Source organism: Aspergillus melleus (genome assembly GCF_016097325.1).
Source record: "Aspergillus melleus strain CBS 546.65 chromosome Unknown contig2, whole genome shotgun sequence".
Taxonomy (NCBI): Eukaryota; Fungi; Ascomycota; class Eurotiomycetes; order Eurotiales; family Aspergillaceae; genus Aspergillus; species Aspergillus melleus.
Genome location: NW_025763371.1, coordinates 318,637 through 333,631, shown reverse-complemented (window position 1 = coordinate 333,631; position 14,995 = coordinate 318,637). Strand labels below are relative to the sequence as shown.

Genomic DNA, 14,995 nt, shown 5'->3' with positions numbered 1-14,995 from the left:
ATCTTTCAGGTGATCATTTGCCATTGAAACCCTTCCTTTTCTACGCTGTCGACGGACCTTATCCTTAATTGCCAGCTCGTCCATCCGCCACCATGGATGTGGAGCTGTACGTGTACGACTTGTCCAAGGTGATTACTCTGAGTTGATATCGTATTACGCTTGCAAAACAGACTGCTAATACATTGGTAGGGGCTTGCGCGGATGGTGTGTACAGAGGATCAAGACTGATTCTGTTGGCAACGTTAACGCAATCTAGTACTCGCTCCCTTTGACGGGAACGCAGATCGATGCCATCTACCATACTTCTCTAGTCCTAAACGGTGTGGAATATTTCTTTGGGCAGGGCATTCAAACCGCCATCCCTGGTAGCACTCACCATGGTCAACCCATTGAGAAACTTCACATGGGCCGGACAGAGCTGCCCAGCGATGTCATCGAAGAGTACATCTCGTCGCTTGGAGAGATCTATACTCCGGAGGTATTATGCCCTTACTGTATCCGGTGGCCAGAGAGTATTAACCCAATTTTAGTCTTATGATCTCTTCCTACACAATTGCAACAATTTCACTCAAGACCTGTCTATGTTCTTGATTGGAAAAAGCATCCCGGATCACATCCGCAACTTGCCCAAAACGTTCCTGGACACCCCCTTTGGCCAGATGATGAAACCTCAGATCGAGATGGCTCTTCGCGGTACAGTGCAGGGCTCCGCACCAACCCCCCAACCCTACCTTAATGGTTCCTCTTCTGCTGCTGCTGCTACTGCACAGTTGGTGCCGCCTGCACCCTTCCACGGCACTGTCCGAGTGGCCAGTAATGTTCCGCAGCTCGAGGAACAACTCGCCGCTGCATCGCAGTCCTGCGCAATCGTCTTTTTCACTTCGGCGACATGTCCCCCTTGCAAGATACTCTACCCTGCATATGACGAGCTTGCCCAGGAGGCCGGCGATCAGGCTGCCCTCATCAAGGTGGATGTCAGTACGGCCCGCGATGTCGGCATGAAATACAGCATCCGCGCCACGCCAACCTTTATCACCTTCCTCAAGGGCTCGAAGCTCGACCAGTGGAGCGGCGCAAACCCATCCCAACTCCGAGGCAACGTGCGCCTTCTCATGCAGATGGCGCATCCCTCCCATCCCCATCGCCAACTCCACCTCCCAAGCCTCCAGCGATCCATCACCAAATTCGTCCTCTATCAGAAAGTTCCACCCTTCGAGAAGCTACTCCCAAAACTCCAACCTTACCACGAGGACCCGCGTCTCATGTCCATGATCGACTTCATTAAGCGTCGCACGGCCTCGCCCGTCGACACTCCTCTCCCTGACAACCTGCCTTCTTTCGCCACCTACCTCCAAACCGCCGTGCAGGCGCTCCCTCGCGAGAACGTGTTTGCCGCCATCGACCTTGCTCGACTCCTCTTCCTCGACCCGCGTGTAGCCAGCTACTTCGCCGAGGAGCCCGACCACAAGACCATCCTCACCTTCCTCTCGCCCTCCGAAACCCTCTCCTCCTGCCCGTACCCCCTCCGCATCATCATGCTGCAACTCGTCTGCAACCTCTTCAACACCCCTCTCTTCTCTAACCTCCTGGTCACCTCCTCCTCTCCCGCCTCTCCCCTGCACGAAGCCACCCTCCGCCTCGTCACCGGCTGCCTCCTCGACTCGCACACTAACCTCCGCGTCGTCGCCGCCTCCCTCGCCTACAACATCGCCGCGTACAACCACAACGCGCGCTTCAACGCCTCTGCCAGCACCGGATCACACGATAAACTCTCCGAGGAAGACCAGGTCGAACTCACCGCGTCGCTCGTCGAAGCCATCACCCAGGAAGAAGAGAGCGTGGAGTCTTTACATGGCCTCCTCTTTGCGCTGGGGCTGGTTGTGTACGAGGCGCCTGTGGATGGGGAGGTCGTGGATCTGTGCAAGGCGATGGGGATTGCGGAGACGGTGCAGCAGAAGAAGAAGCTCGGGGCGTTGGCGAAGGAGTCGTTGATTCAGGAAGTTGGGGGGGAGTTGTTGGGGAGGGGGTTGTCTTTGTAATCTGAATTAGGGTTAGGTAGATTGGGTCGATGTTTTCTTTTCTTTCTTTTTCTCTCTTTTTAATTTCACCAGTCAATGTAGGTGTTGGTTGTATGGGAATGAGGTAATAGTCAGGTTAGGGTTGGATAGGTATGCACCTTTTTACTTGTTCATCTGCCCGTCATTTACTAAATTTCCAAGGCCTCAATCAACACCTCCAATCTCTCTCTACCTTCTTCATTGTCTTACATTCATCACCATCTCCACCTCTAACAACCAACAACACATAATCCATGCTCCTCCTCCTCACCCTCTCACAAGAGAAAAGAGAGGTCCGTGTACTGCATCTATAGCAGTTAAATCCACAATAAACAACAAATACAAAATAAACCCCCCAACACCCTGTCTAACCATGTACGTACACACAAAACCACAAACCACCAACCGTCCAATCTTCCAGCTGTCCAATCCTCATCAAGGAGACAGGCAACGCAAGCAACGCAAGCAACCAACACTCTCCGCGAACAGACGGTCAGACCCCTTCAACGTCCCAATCCATTAGCTAAAAACAAAGACAGAGGACGAGGATTTTATACTGAACTGGTCGACCGGACTAGATCCTCTAGACCCTGTCGACCCTAGGCGCTTCATTTCGTATGCGGTCCATCGTGAAATTCGTTAGACATTTAGGTGGGTTTGGTGATTGTCTGGTTTCTATATCGTGTTTCTTTTTTTTTTATCTATGAGACTAGTTATCTATTTGTCTGTCTAGGTATGTATGTATGTATGTAGGTCTATATCCTAGGACGGAGGGAGAGTGTATATGCGTAAATGCAGACATGACTAGGATACCATCCAAAGTACCTAGAGAACTGGCTGGTAATTACTCCGTAGCTTCTGCAGTAGTTCGTGTAGGTAGGTAGGTAGGTAGGTAGGTAGCTCAGCTTATGTATGCTACAGTCAGTAACTATGTACATCCAAGAAAATTCATCGATCTACACACTCATTCCTTACGAAGATACTCAATCCAAAGAAGTAGATAGATAAAGACCATTTCATATTCACATTCAACACAATCAGTCAGAGACTGTAGAGCTAACTAATAAATAACTAGACTAAGTCGAACAACGTCATCGCTAAGAGACACAAGGGAAACAAAATCAGCCGCACTGTAGACGGGGTCGGGTATGTTCGCTGGGCTATGCAAATCAAGTCAAGTCAATCAAGTAGGAAACGCGGGAGCTGTTCTGTGTAACACGCTCGGGGTATGATCGGAACACAAAACAAGTAGGTCGCAACAGTCAAGGAGAAAAAAAAAAAGATAAGTAAGTACACGACTGGGTATCTGAACCGGAACTCGGACCGCTAGAACGAAAACGAAAATGGATCAGAAACAGAAACAGAAACAAGATAAAAATAAATAGATGAAAAGACGCGAGATAAGCAAAGGAGGGGCAATCGGAATTAGTGAGGGGAAGCTAGAAACAACCTGGAAAGCAAATCGAACGATGACGCTTGAACGACTTTCCCGAAATGGAATGAGCAACAATAAGACGGAATCAGGAATCAAGAATTAGGTAGATGAAAGGATGACTTCCAGTCTCCGGCCAACGCCATCGCGACAACGCATGAAGGGAGAAAACGGAAGGAGGTCAGAAAATAAAAAAACCAGGAAGATTGGAAATCCAGAGCGCGTGCCATGACCCTTTGGGCAACATCCATCGCCGTGAGTCATGGTAAGGGGAGGCGCCTTGACAATGGCGGTGAGATCGATAAGAATGATAGGCCATGCAGGCCAGCCGGGGCCCTGTCCAGCGTGCAGAGAGAGCGAGTTGTCCCTCCTAAGGTGGGATTGGATTTCTTCGCAATGCGCCGACTGCGACGGGGAAATTAGGTAATCGCCGTATCGTATCGGTAATTCCGCCCCGGCTACAGCGCGTAACGAAGAGCCAACCAAGTGCCGGTCAGTCCCCTCTGTCGTCATCGCCCAGAATCCGCCTTCTCCTGCCAGATCGCTTCGTTCGCGCTTTGAAACCCGGTCGCATGTCTGCTCGGCGCCTTGTGATGCATTCCCTTCCCCCCTTGACCTGGAGTGGTACGGTCACCGAACCGTGGGGGGAGAAATGTCACTGGATGCTTTGTTTTGGGGGAATGACGGGTGCTGGACTCGGGGCCTTGTTTTGTGTTTTCCTTCAAGCAAATCACCGGGTATGGATGAATGGAAAGTAAACAGTGGCGACAACAAAACAGACCAATACGGCAATGTTTACCGCAATGGAAAAAAAACAACGAAGCTGTCGGAAACTCTGCCGATCACTCGATAGCTCTTCTTCCTTTTTCTCTGACGGAAAATACACCGAAAGAAAAAAAAAGAAAAGAAAAAGAAAAAAGCGAGAAAGCGTGGGGTGAAGAAAGTGGGGTTTATCGGGTATGCATGGGAACGGTCGATAACCTGGTTGAGTCACTCTAGCACCCACCAGATAATCGGTGTGGTGTTTTTCTTTGCTGCCGATTTAGCTGCGAGAGTTCTTGGACGAGGAAGTGGCGCGTCGCTTGCGGTCAGGAATGGCCTTGCGTTTCTTCCGTTTCGCGTTTTCGCGCTCCACCGCCGCGAGCTGTGCCACTCGTAGGGCCTGCTGAGCTCGTGCATGGGCTTGAACCTGGGCCAGGAATCGAGCACGGTGAGCTTCTTCTTCGGCTGCAGCGCGCATCACCTGGATCTGCTGCTCGGTCGTCATGTCGGGGTCTCCCATGGCGGGGTCGTGGGCGGCGGACTCCTCGTCAATCGCCGACTCGACGGGGCCCATGGATTCGAAGTAAAGGTCCTCGTCGGAGATGTAGGCACTGGCAGACGAGCCCTCCGAGTCGGCACTGATCAGAGATGGTCGGTTGGGCCAGGAGGGAAAGGCACAGGTGTTGTTGCTCATGCCGTATCCGCTGGAGAAAGAGCATTTGCGAGGCGTGATATCAGTCAGGGTGTTGTCGCTGGGAGAAGGGGGTGGCGGAGGAGGCATCGAGATAGGAGAGCATTCATAAGCACTGCCGAAGCTGAAGGCGATGTGTTGCGTAGTGGGCGATGCCTCGCTGGGAGACGATCGGATGCTGGAACTGTTCTGGCTCCAGGGCTGGAAGGGGTATATTCCGCCCGATGAAGGCTTGGTGTACTTCATTGTGAATGAGAAAGTGCGTGATGGAGGAAATCTTTGCGGTTGAACTCTGAAAAGAGTTGGGTGATGCTATGATAGATGATGGTGAGATGAGTAGAGAGGCAGTCGAGGTTGTATTGTTGTGTTCGAAAAAAAGACGATCGATGGAGGAAGAGGATGATAAATAAACAGACAAGGTTAAGTTGGTGGGGATTGTCCGGGGGTCTTTGTACTGAAGGATTGCAAGTAGAGGTGAAGAATGATGAAAGCTGGTAGGTAGGTATAGTAGGAAGTATATGTATGGATGTATGGGCCAGATCGATCGGGGAGGCGTCTGGACTCCCTTGCATATCCCAACAGATAAGGCGTCGCGGGGGGTTGGCGTAGGGGGGGTGTGGAGGGTCCTTTTTTTGATTTTCTCTTTTTTTTTTTTTATTGATTCCTTTTTTGTTTATTATTATGTTCTGGAATCAGAATGTCAGGCCCCACAGCCCGTGAACGCTTGAGGGCCAAACAAAAATCCCAGGTAAAAAGGGAATATTCCGCGGTGCTGGCGAATCAAGCCTCCAACCGGGGAATGACAACCTGCGAGTCAAGCGCAGCGATCAGGCGGAAGGGGCGTCCCGGCAGCTGTACGATGCGTGAATGAAGAATCGAGTGGGCGAGAGTAAGGCGATCAGAGCCCGACTGAATCACTTGGGAAAAATGATCAGTCCAGTTGGGGATGTCAAAGGAAATTCGTACCGAGTATTGGATGTATGGGAAGGAAAGAGAGTTGACAGAGACAATCTGACAGCAGACCCTGGCCGGGTGGGCGTGGATCTATCGTTTTCTTATTATACATATTCATTGTCGTCTTCGAAATTAATGGATTTTTTTCCTTATTCTTCGTTTTAAATTAAAATGAGAAAAAGATTATTTCTTTTTCCCTTCCTTTCAAACGTCGGTCCGCGGGCCGGGGAAGATCGGATTTGGGGGGAAAAGTGCGTGGGGAATGAATGTCAAAGGATGAGTCAAATAGTCTAGACTTTTTGATTTTTCCCTTTTTTCTTTATTTAATTCGAATTTAATTTTGGCGATTAAATTTTTGGACTTTTGTCCTTGATCTAATTTCCCATTATCGCCCTTTTAATTCATTTTTTCGATTTCACTCCCTACAATTCTATCTTTGAATATTCCGTCCCTTACGAGTTACAACCCAAAAATCCCCCGTCACCGTCTGACAATATACGATATCACTAATCAACAGGATGACTCTGCAAAGCCTCCCTCTTGTCCCAAACGAACCCCATTCCCCGACCGATGTTTCATACGGACAATCTTATCCCCCATGTCCCCCTTTCCCCCCATAATGAGGCTTTGTCAGATAATGCAACCTCGTTCCTTGGAACCGAACAACAAGACATAGGATTTTAAATTCTCTGACCACCATCGAGGGCCCCTACCGTAGTTTCGAGTGACACTGCCCTGCAAACAATCATCCTCAAACCCGACCCCAATTTTATTATCACCGCCCCAAACGACTAGATAATCAATAACGCTCCAGTTAGTAGATACGCAACGTAGATAGCGCCAACCTCGCGGGGACAGGCAGATAGGCAATCAAAGCGAAAAGAAAGCCTTGGGCGTTCTTGCATCAGCCATTAACGGCTTTTTTTTTGTTCTTGCGGTCTGTGTATGTCTGCATCCGCCGTTCGCGTCCACCCGCGGGAAGCCAAAATAAAGAAAGATAGAGAAGGGAGGGAAGGAAAGGAACGACAACTGTCCATTTTCATTATTCATTCATTCATTTTGGTATTGATGGACTTGTCCTTCCCCAACTTGACCTCCCTGCCTGGCCCAACCAACCCCAAATCCCCAGGGTAGGGTAACTCCATCCCCGATCGAATCACAATGCCGTGACCCTGACCGCTCCGTTGTGGTGTTTGACATCCTCGCATACGGAGTACAGCGGATGTGGGTAGGTATGTCTACCTACTTCCTGTACCTACCGACCGACTTACCCGCGTACCCTGGCTGGCTACATAGCTGGTGAGGTAGCTAGCTAGCTAGCTACCTGGATGTACATACTTGATGTATGTAAGTATGTAGTCCGACGTGTGTACCTATACATGGGGCAGCAAAAGAAGGGGAGCCAGAGGAGGGGGGAAATGAATGAATGAAGCACAATGCCGCCGGATGTCTGTGTGTCTGCATCGCGGATCCCAGGAAGCGATCAAACGCGGTCGATAAGGGCGAGGGTTCAGATCTCCTGGTGTTACAACACACTCATGCATCCATCCCGCTTGTTTTGCGTTGTGTTTCTTGTTCTTGTGTGCTGATGCTTTTGGCGGTGAGGCAAACACGACCGGCTCGAGCGACCGTTGTTTGTATGTAGCAGGACTGATTGATTGATTGACTGACGGACGGGCTGGAGATGAGATGGATTTCGTACTTTGGTTCCTGGCCTGCCCCCTCGTGCGAATTATGAAAAAAGAAAAGAAACTGATAATCAGGCGATTATTCTGACATGAATATTATGTACTATGTTTAATGAAGCGGTTCGTTCGTAGGATTTCGGGTCCCAACTCCAGACACCCATGCCCGCGCCGCCGCGCGGTACCCGCGGTGGAGAAAGCCGGCTATTTTATGCCTTGGTATCTTTTGACAATTCAATTTGGCAGAAATGTACATATTATACGAAAAGCTGGTACGAGACTTAGACGGGAATGTTGAGAAGAGAGAAAAGCCATATCAAATCAGATTTCTAGACCTCGGCACGAGTCTATCTGTATCAACGTCAAACATACCCGTCTGCCTTGGGCCCTGACCCAGAACCAGAACAAAGGAAAATCCGGGTCGCCGCCGGAAAGACTAATAGAAGACCCACCAGTTTCTACCACCAAAAGTCCAAAACATGAGCCATTTGAGCTTCCCCTTTCTCAATCAGGAAGAGCATAGCATCGTCGCACCAAGAAAGACAAATTAGCCGGATCCATAACACCTCCCCCGACAAAATAGGTACCAATAACCCAGCACTAGCGAGTGATGAGCAATCGGAATGGAAGATTCGAACATTCTGCCTCTCCAACCTATCCAACGGCCCCCATCGCCGTTCCTTCGGGAGGAGCCCCGTTGCGGACGGATGGATGGAACGGACGGACAATGGAGGGATTTCTTCCGTCCTTCCCCGGCAGGATTTTTCCTCCTATACAATTTAGGTAAAATTGCGAATTGCGGTTCCTCCCCGTTGAAACACCTACGGAGTAACTCTTACCGTCGCACACACGGGTAGCTGCCAGGGTAAAGCATTGAGCCGCGGCATTATTTCGGCTTTTTGGCACCTACACGGAGTAGGTCGTAGCTAAGTTACCCCAGGAGAATCTTCGGTGCCGATCCATACTACCGAGCTTTGTCCTGCACGGTTAAATATCTCAGGTACGCGTACTACTTCGCAAGTTAACTTCATACTGTCACACTGTGCTATGGCCGCTGTCTACTGAATAGGCACCAGTGCTCTGGATGAGACAGGGTCTTCTACTCCGCACGGAGTACGGAGTACTCTGTGTCAAGTTCTTTGTCCTCGAACATTGGCGATGACTGAATCCCTATACGGAGTAGGATATCATCATATCACACATTCCGAATATATACAATTGAGACACTCCGCACTCGACTCGATTGAGACCAAGGCATTTCAAATAATTCTTCGAATAATCCCGTAGAAAAAAAGTCCCATGTGATAGATGACAAAAGAGCTCCTTGTGACAAATTCCCAACCATCGATGAAGCTGTTCACCAAACAGTCCAAAAGCATACACCCGAGTACAAAGGTACCTCGGCTGGGATCGTCGTCTCCCAGCGACCGGGGAGCAGGGGCCGGGGGAGCTCTAGACCGCGACCGTGTCCTCGTTTAATTATATCAATCCAAAATCAATAGTTTGCACCGAAAACCCAACGCCTCTCGGGCGGATGCAACTTCTCTTCTTCCGCTGTCGCCGATCAATTCGAACCGTCGGTTTGGATTTGTTTTTCTTCCCCTTGTGGACACTGGACAAGGGTTTCTCCACCGCCCTCCTTCTTCTCCCTTCCCCGACTTTAAAATTGGCTTTCTGGTTCTGGCTCTAAATGTTATCTATCTCTGTTTTTGGCGTTCTCGGAACTCACTCCCCGTTCCCAGGAGTTTGGCTGGTGTTTGAGACTCGTCCATTCTGTCTCTTTTCCAGGCTTCCACCCCTATGAGTACGATCCCTTTCGATCAAAAGGCCCAGAATCCAGTTTCCACTTGCCACACCTCCCCGCGGGCCCAAAGTCACGGGTAGGCCCGCGGAATGCGGATTTGTCTGGGGATGTCTCAATACCCCTTTCGTTCGACTTTGAGTGTGGGATCGACTGCTCATGCTTTCTGCGCCCTGATTCGGTTTTAAGTGGACTCGGGTGTTTATTCCTGGATGCTGGGAGGTCCCTAGGTAGGTAGGTTAGGGATGCATACGGGGTCTGTGGACGAGACCGCCATCTGTGCTTTGATCTTGGTTGATCTGTTTGCATGATGGTGACGACGGTCTTTTCCGTTCTTCTTCTCGCGCAGCAGTGCTGGCTGCACATGTACTGTGCTGTAGGTGGGAGATCCTCGACTCCGTACGTTCGGCATGCTGTTCATTTTATCCCGTGCATCTGGGTGTAGGTGCAAGTAAGTATCTATTCATCTATCTGCGTTCATAAACAATTATCTACAGTATTCAGGGATTAAGGGAAAGAGGTATGAATAAAATAAACAAACCATTCAACTAGCATACGGAGTGATAGACATACTCTGAACCCAAGTCCCTATAATGCACCTACAGCTCTTGAACTTCCAGATGCTCATCTGTCTCTCATCCCCTGAATAGATAAATCGATATTCAGAGTCAGCGAGTAAGTACATACCTATCTATGTACAGACTCCAGGCCGCCGGGTAAGTGAACACAACACGCAACAAACCGATCGCGAGATCGAAACAAACAGCCCCAATCGATTGGTCAACTGAGTACCCTTTCCCATGATCCCGGATACCCTGCTGCAGTTCCGCCCACCCGCGGCCAGACGGCCAGACATACGTACTGTACGTATGTAGGTACGTGCATACGGTAAAGGTGTGCATACATGCATAGACCTACGGTGTAGGTGTCCACAAACCCACTGGTTTTCTTCATGCAATGCATGTCTTTTGATTGATCCTGGTTTCGGGCGCTAATTAAACAAGTACGAGGTACCTTCGTCGACGGATACTTGCTGCCGGACCAGATTCCGGCGGTCGGTGGATACTGGATTCTGGATACTACCTACCTTAGGTGGTACTTTGTAGGTTGATGTGTATAATTAGCTGGGTTGTTGTAGGTAGGGGAGTGGAGTTTGTGTGCGGTGTAGGTCGGGTGGGTTACGTGGTGCTGCAGCTTGCATCTGCGCTGCACCGCTGTTTCGGTTGCCGCTGCTGCTGTTGCTGCTGGTTTTCGATTAATTGATTTTTTTCAATTGTTTACTGATTCTTCTTCAGTATGTATGTATGTATGTATCTACTGAATACTTCCACAATGTAGCTGTGGATATATCGATTTACCTACATCGACCGCTACAGAAGTACCTACTTACCTACCTGTTCCTATTGTTATCAATATTCCTAAACGATCGCAACGAATCGAGGATTCTGCAGAGCTACCTTGTCCGTACTAGCGAATTGTAAAAAGCAATTAGCAGACCTACCAACTACCTAATCAGGAAATACCTGAAGAGTCCAGTTGTACAGGGTCGCAGTGTACAAGATAGAGCAACAAACATTGCTTGCTCAAAGTACGAGATACGCTGACCGCAAGCTCAGCCCAGCTGTCGCGACTCCCACACAACCAAGTATTAGAACAGGGGGGAAAGAGGCGGTGATTCACCGCTCCATGAATTATTGGCTACTATTCAGCCATGCTAGCAATAATAGTAACAGGAACACGAGGCCTGGTTCACCTCTCACCTACTTACCTACTTATCGTACACACCCGTACTCTGGAGAAACCGTGGCATGCCATGTCAGGATTGTGGAGATTAGATTCCACGAAGGACCTGAACAGAACACAAAGGCCAAGTATTGGATCCCAGTACATTTGACGGATACAGCGATTCCGATAAATCATCTAGCTGGCTTCTGGCATCCGAGCGACCGTGGGGAAGTCTGGAAATGGGGTGTCGGGTGTCCTTGTGGAGACTGGAGACAGCTACCTCGCTCAGTTCGCAACTTCGCACAGGACGATGGTTGTCGATGTGATGTCTGCTGTCGAGCACAGTTAGTACCTATGACGCAGGGACCCCAGCCTTGGGCGGAGTTTACCTATTCTATCCACCGCCCTTGGTGTGCAAGTATGTATGTACCGCTGGTTATACCCGATCCCGAGGGTGAAGATGCTAGAGCCACGGGATTGTCCGGGGAAGCGAAAATGAAAATAAAGTGTTACTCCTCACAGCGGAAGCGCTCCCGGTCTACTAACCGATTAAAGTTACCCAAGGGAGGGAAATTGCTTCCAAGGGGCGTCGCTGGGGCGGGGGGGGGATAAACTCCTGTCTCCACCGGAGGGAAGCTACGACGGGTTCCGCGGTCGATCGCTGCATCTCCGCACGAAGATGGTGGGAGGAGTTTCTCGAGCTGAGGGATCAGGGACCAGAAGGATAGGGATCAGACTCAGATTTCTCGGTAGGGTAGGTAAGGTAGAAAGGAAGGAGAGAAGGAAAGTCTCCATATCTGTGCAGGGCATACCTACATACATGGCATGGCAGTTGGATGGATACAGTTCATACCTACGGTGTACACCTCCTGGAGCTCTCCGCAGCATGTACTCCGTAGGGAGGAGGGCGATGGATCTGGGAAATGCCAGAGGATGAGGTAGGTGGCGAACGCATGGAGCTGATGTGTGCATATGATATTGCAGATTCTCCATCCCAGATGATGGGGAATCCTCCCTCCTCCGCGTGTCCAGGCCCGGAACGACCGTCTCCTTGGGCGATGTTTACATGTGGCTTCAGTGTTTCCCCTCCATTGATTCCATCGCAGGGCACCAATATACTCCGATCGATGTAACTTCACTTCCGAATCGGGTAATGCTGATTCGTGCTCGCCACGTCCAGCTCGATTTTGCCTCGGTGATCGGCGGTGCCGAAGAGCTGGTGTGGGTAAATTTAGATTGTGGGTGGGTAATTAATTGTCATTCGGATATATTTTCATGATTATTATTCACTTTTCCGTCGGGAAGGTTGCTCAGATGACCGTCACACACCTCCAGGCGAAAAAGTTCAATACTTGTGCAGACTCCCAATCCCGATGTTGTGGTAGATAAGCTTACATCATGGCCGATTACGACTTCCCGTTGAATTTCAGGGTTTGGGTGCAGGTGAAGCTGCCGCTGCCGTCGATGGTGGTGGTGGGCGTTGCATTCAGGCTGGTGCGACGTTGTATACGACGAGGCAGCGCAGCGCTTACTATAATTAAACCCGATCCAATGACTGACAGGATGCGACACATCCCCAATGAAGTAGGGTAGAATGTCGCTAATGGCATTGTGATTATGACCGTAAGCCTCATTTCATCATTGAGCCTCTGACCTGGCGTCCTGGCGATTTGGTTTTGTCGTGCCCAATCATGCACCCCATATTTACCTATCAGCCTTATGTACCAAACACTGTCGATGATATGGCGAGTACCTACGGATAGATCCTCGGTGAAGAAAAAGTGTCACCCAGTCTGGCACATGCTGGCATCATTCTGTTGCCGACAAGTTGAATGTTTTCTTTTTTACTCCGCACTCCGTGATTCTGGGGTCTTCCCGTCTGGGGAACGTTGGGGTCGGGCGGTCGGTCTTGTGCTCGATGAGGTCACTGGGTATGCTATCCCTCGCTTCTCACATTTGGATTTCCAAGGCAAGTAAGTGATGCTGTTGCCACGGGTATCTATCCACCCGTGCTTGTCATTTAGGTATTGAAATCGCATCGTGCGAAATAGTAATTACCCCGCTGTGTATGAGACAACCCAGTTCAGTAAAGGAGACCATATCATGTATGTTTCATTATTAACGCTAAATATAGGTACGCTCGGTCATCGAAATAGAATCGGCTTTCTGCTGTTGTAACTCGATAGTATGTGTTGGAAACGCCTGCTCACCGGCACGGCGCTTCCGAACTTGCTGTCATGCGTTATCCAAGGCTGATATACGTGGACATTTGCATTGCAATGGTAAACCCGGGGCAACTAATGAATATCATATGCAAGGCCACAAAATCTCCAAGTCATTCGAATCTTTCATACGAGTCGTTTAGTTTCGAGGTTGGATATCAAATTTGCTTATCAATGTGGTAACTACTTGGCGGCTAGTATTGAGCTTGATCCAAAGAGCATATAGATTTCAGGCTGACTAGGTAATCAGGGAAACAACCCTTGACAATATCAGCTACTATATTATAAACACCTGAGTCACTCTTTATGACTCCATCTGCACTGTTGAATGCGGCTGAAAATCATAGTAGAAGAAAAAAAGAAGGGGAAAGAGACAAGATCGTCATAACATTTGTCTCACTCTACGCGCCATCTGAATAAGATGTAGGTACTGTCTTTGCTATATCTGGTCATCCGCCATAAGCTTTGTGAAACATCGGGCTATGACTCGGATTAGATATACTCGCATGATATCGCAGAATATATGGTCATTTTCATTCCTCACTTCGCCAATACCGGCAACAGCATGATCTTGGCGCAGTTCCTCGCCTTCTAGAAGGGCATCAAGTCCGACTGATTGGAGGGGATTATATTGTGGCTTTCAGCCCGCCCCATAAGCCGAACATAGTAATCAAACGCGATTTTGACTATGTTATCACGAAAGAAGTGTCTGGCTGATAGCGAGTTACCCGGAGTACCCAAGTACCGATCGGATAAATGAACATAGAAAAAAAAACAAGAAAAAATTAACCAATTGCCAGGGAAGCGTATGACAAAAAGGCCGTGTCAGCACCGACTAAAATATTACACCACCGTTGATGCCATGTAACCCAAGCCGATCATCGGGGCATTGATCAGAATGTGGCTGTTCGAGAACGCTTCGGTACAGCGTCGGCCTTGTCACCAGTCGGTGGAACAGGTGTGGTGACGGTGACATCTGGTAGGCTGGGCTTGATCGGCAAATGAGTTACTGTCATCCTCTTGTCTTCGTTTAATCCACCAACACCCCCATGTTACCTTCCTTTCATTCCTCCCCGGCTACGGAGTACTCCATGGAGAAGTGGGCGTGCCTATTTTCTAGGCTGACAAGTGACGATCAGTGGGGGCTCTTGGGTCCGGATATCCGCTTCTTGCCATCCGTGGGATTTTGGTCTGCTGCGGTGGCGATTCCGAGCTCCTTTGGATCCTCATGGAATATGCGAAATTGCTACGGAGTAATGATCTTGGAGCTTCTTGGGAACGGGAGATTGGCGCCGGACAAGGACCCTGGAATTGCCGGGTGGAGGGGAGGGAATTCGTTCCTTCGGTTAAAAGGCCCCCGAGCAGCTTACGAGTTCTTCCGTATCGGCGTCTCTTGAGTTGAACCCCTCATCTTCATTAATAATCCTTGTATAGCAGTTTGTGCTGCGGAGTATGAAGGAGAAAAGAAAAAAAGGGTAGGAGTAGCGAGGAAATGCCTATCGCTTCCTGTTGTGATGCCCTTGCGAGATGAATGCTACCCCGTATTGCGTGCTACTTGAGCCTCTCTACTTCCTGTATGAAGAAAGCTCCGTTGATACGAATGTAGGATGCCGTGGAAGCGATGGCTTGCCACTATCAATAATTGGAAAGCCGGAATGCAACCTCA

At 49.5% G+C, this 14,995-nt stretch overlaps 2 protein-coding genes across 2 annotated transcripts; one reads left to right on the top strand and one right to left on the bottom strand.

Annotated features, from left to right (window-relative positions):
• Positions 1 to 92: 92 nt before the first annotated feature.
• On the top strand, positions 93 to 2,039 carry LDX57_002960 (bifunctional C97 family peptidase/thioredoxin family protein; the record flags this gene model as incomplete). Its single annotated transcript, XM_046084596.1, has 4 exons — positions 93 to 128; positions 190 to 204; positions 257 to 478; positions 531 to 2,039. The coding sequence occupies 4 exons, from the start codon at positions 93 to 95 to the stop codon at positions 2,037 to 2,039; spliced, it is 1,782 nt and encodes a 593-aa protein (XP_045940559.1).
• A 2,492-nt stretch (positions 2,040 to 4,531) lies between these two features.
• LDX57_002959 (uncharacterized protein) lies at positions 4,532 to 5,188 on the bottom strand (the record flags this gene model as incomplete). Its single annotated transcript, XM_046084595.1, has 1 exon — positions 4,532 to 5,188. The coding sequence occupies one exon, from the start codon at positions 5,186 to 5,188 to the stop codon at positions 4,532 to 4,534; it is 657 nt and encodes a 218-aa protein (XP_045940558.1).
• Positions 5,189 to 14,995: the final 9,807 nt, after the last annotated feature.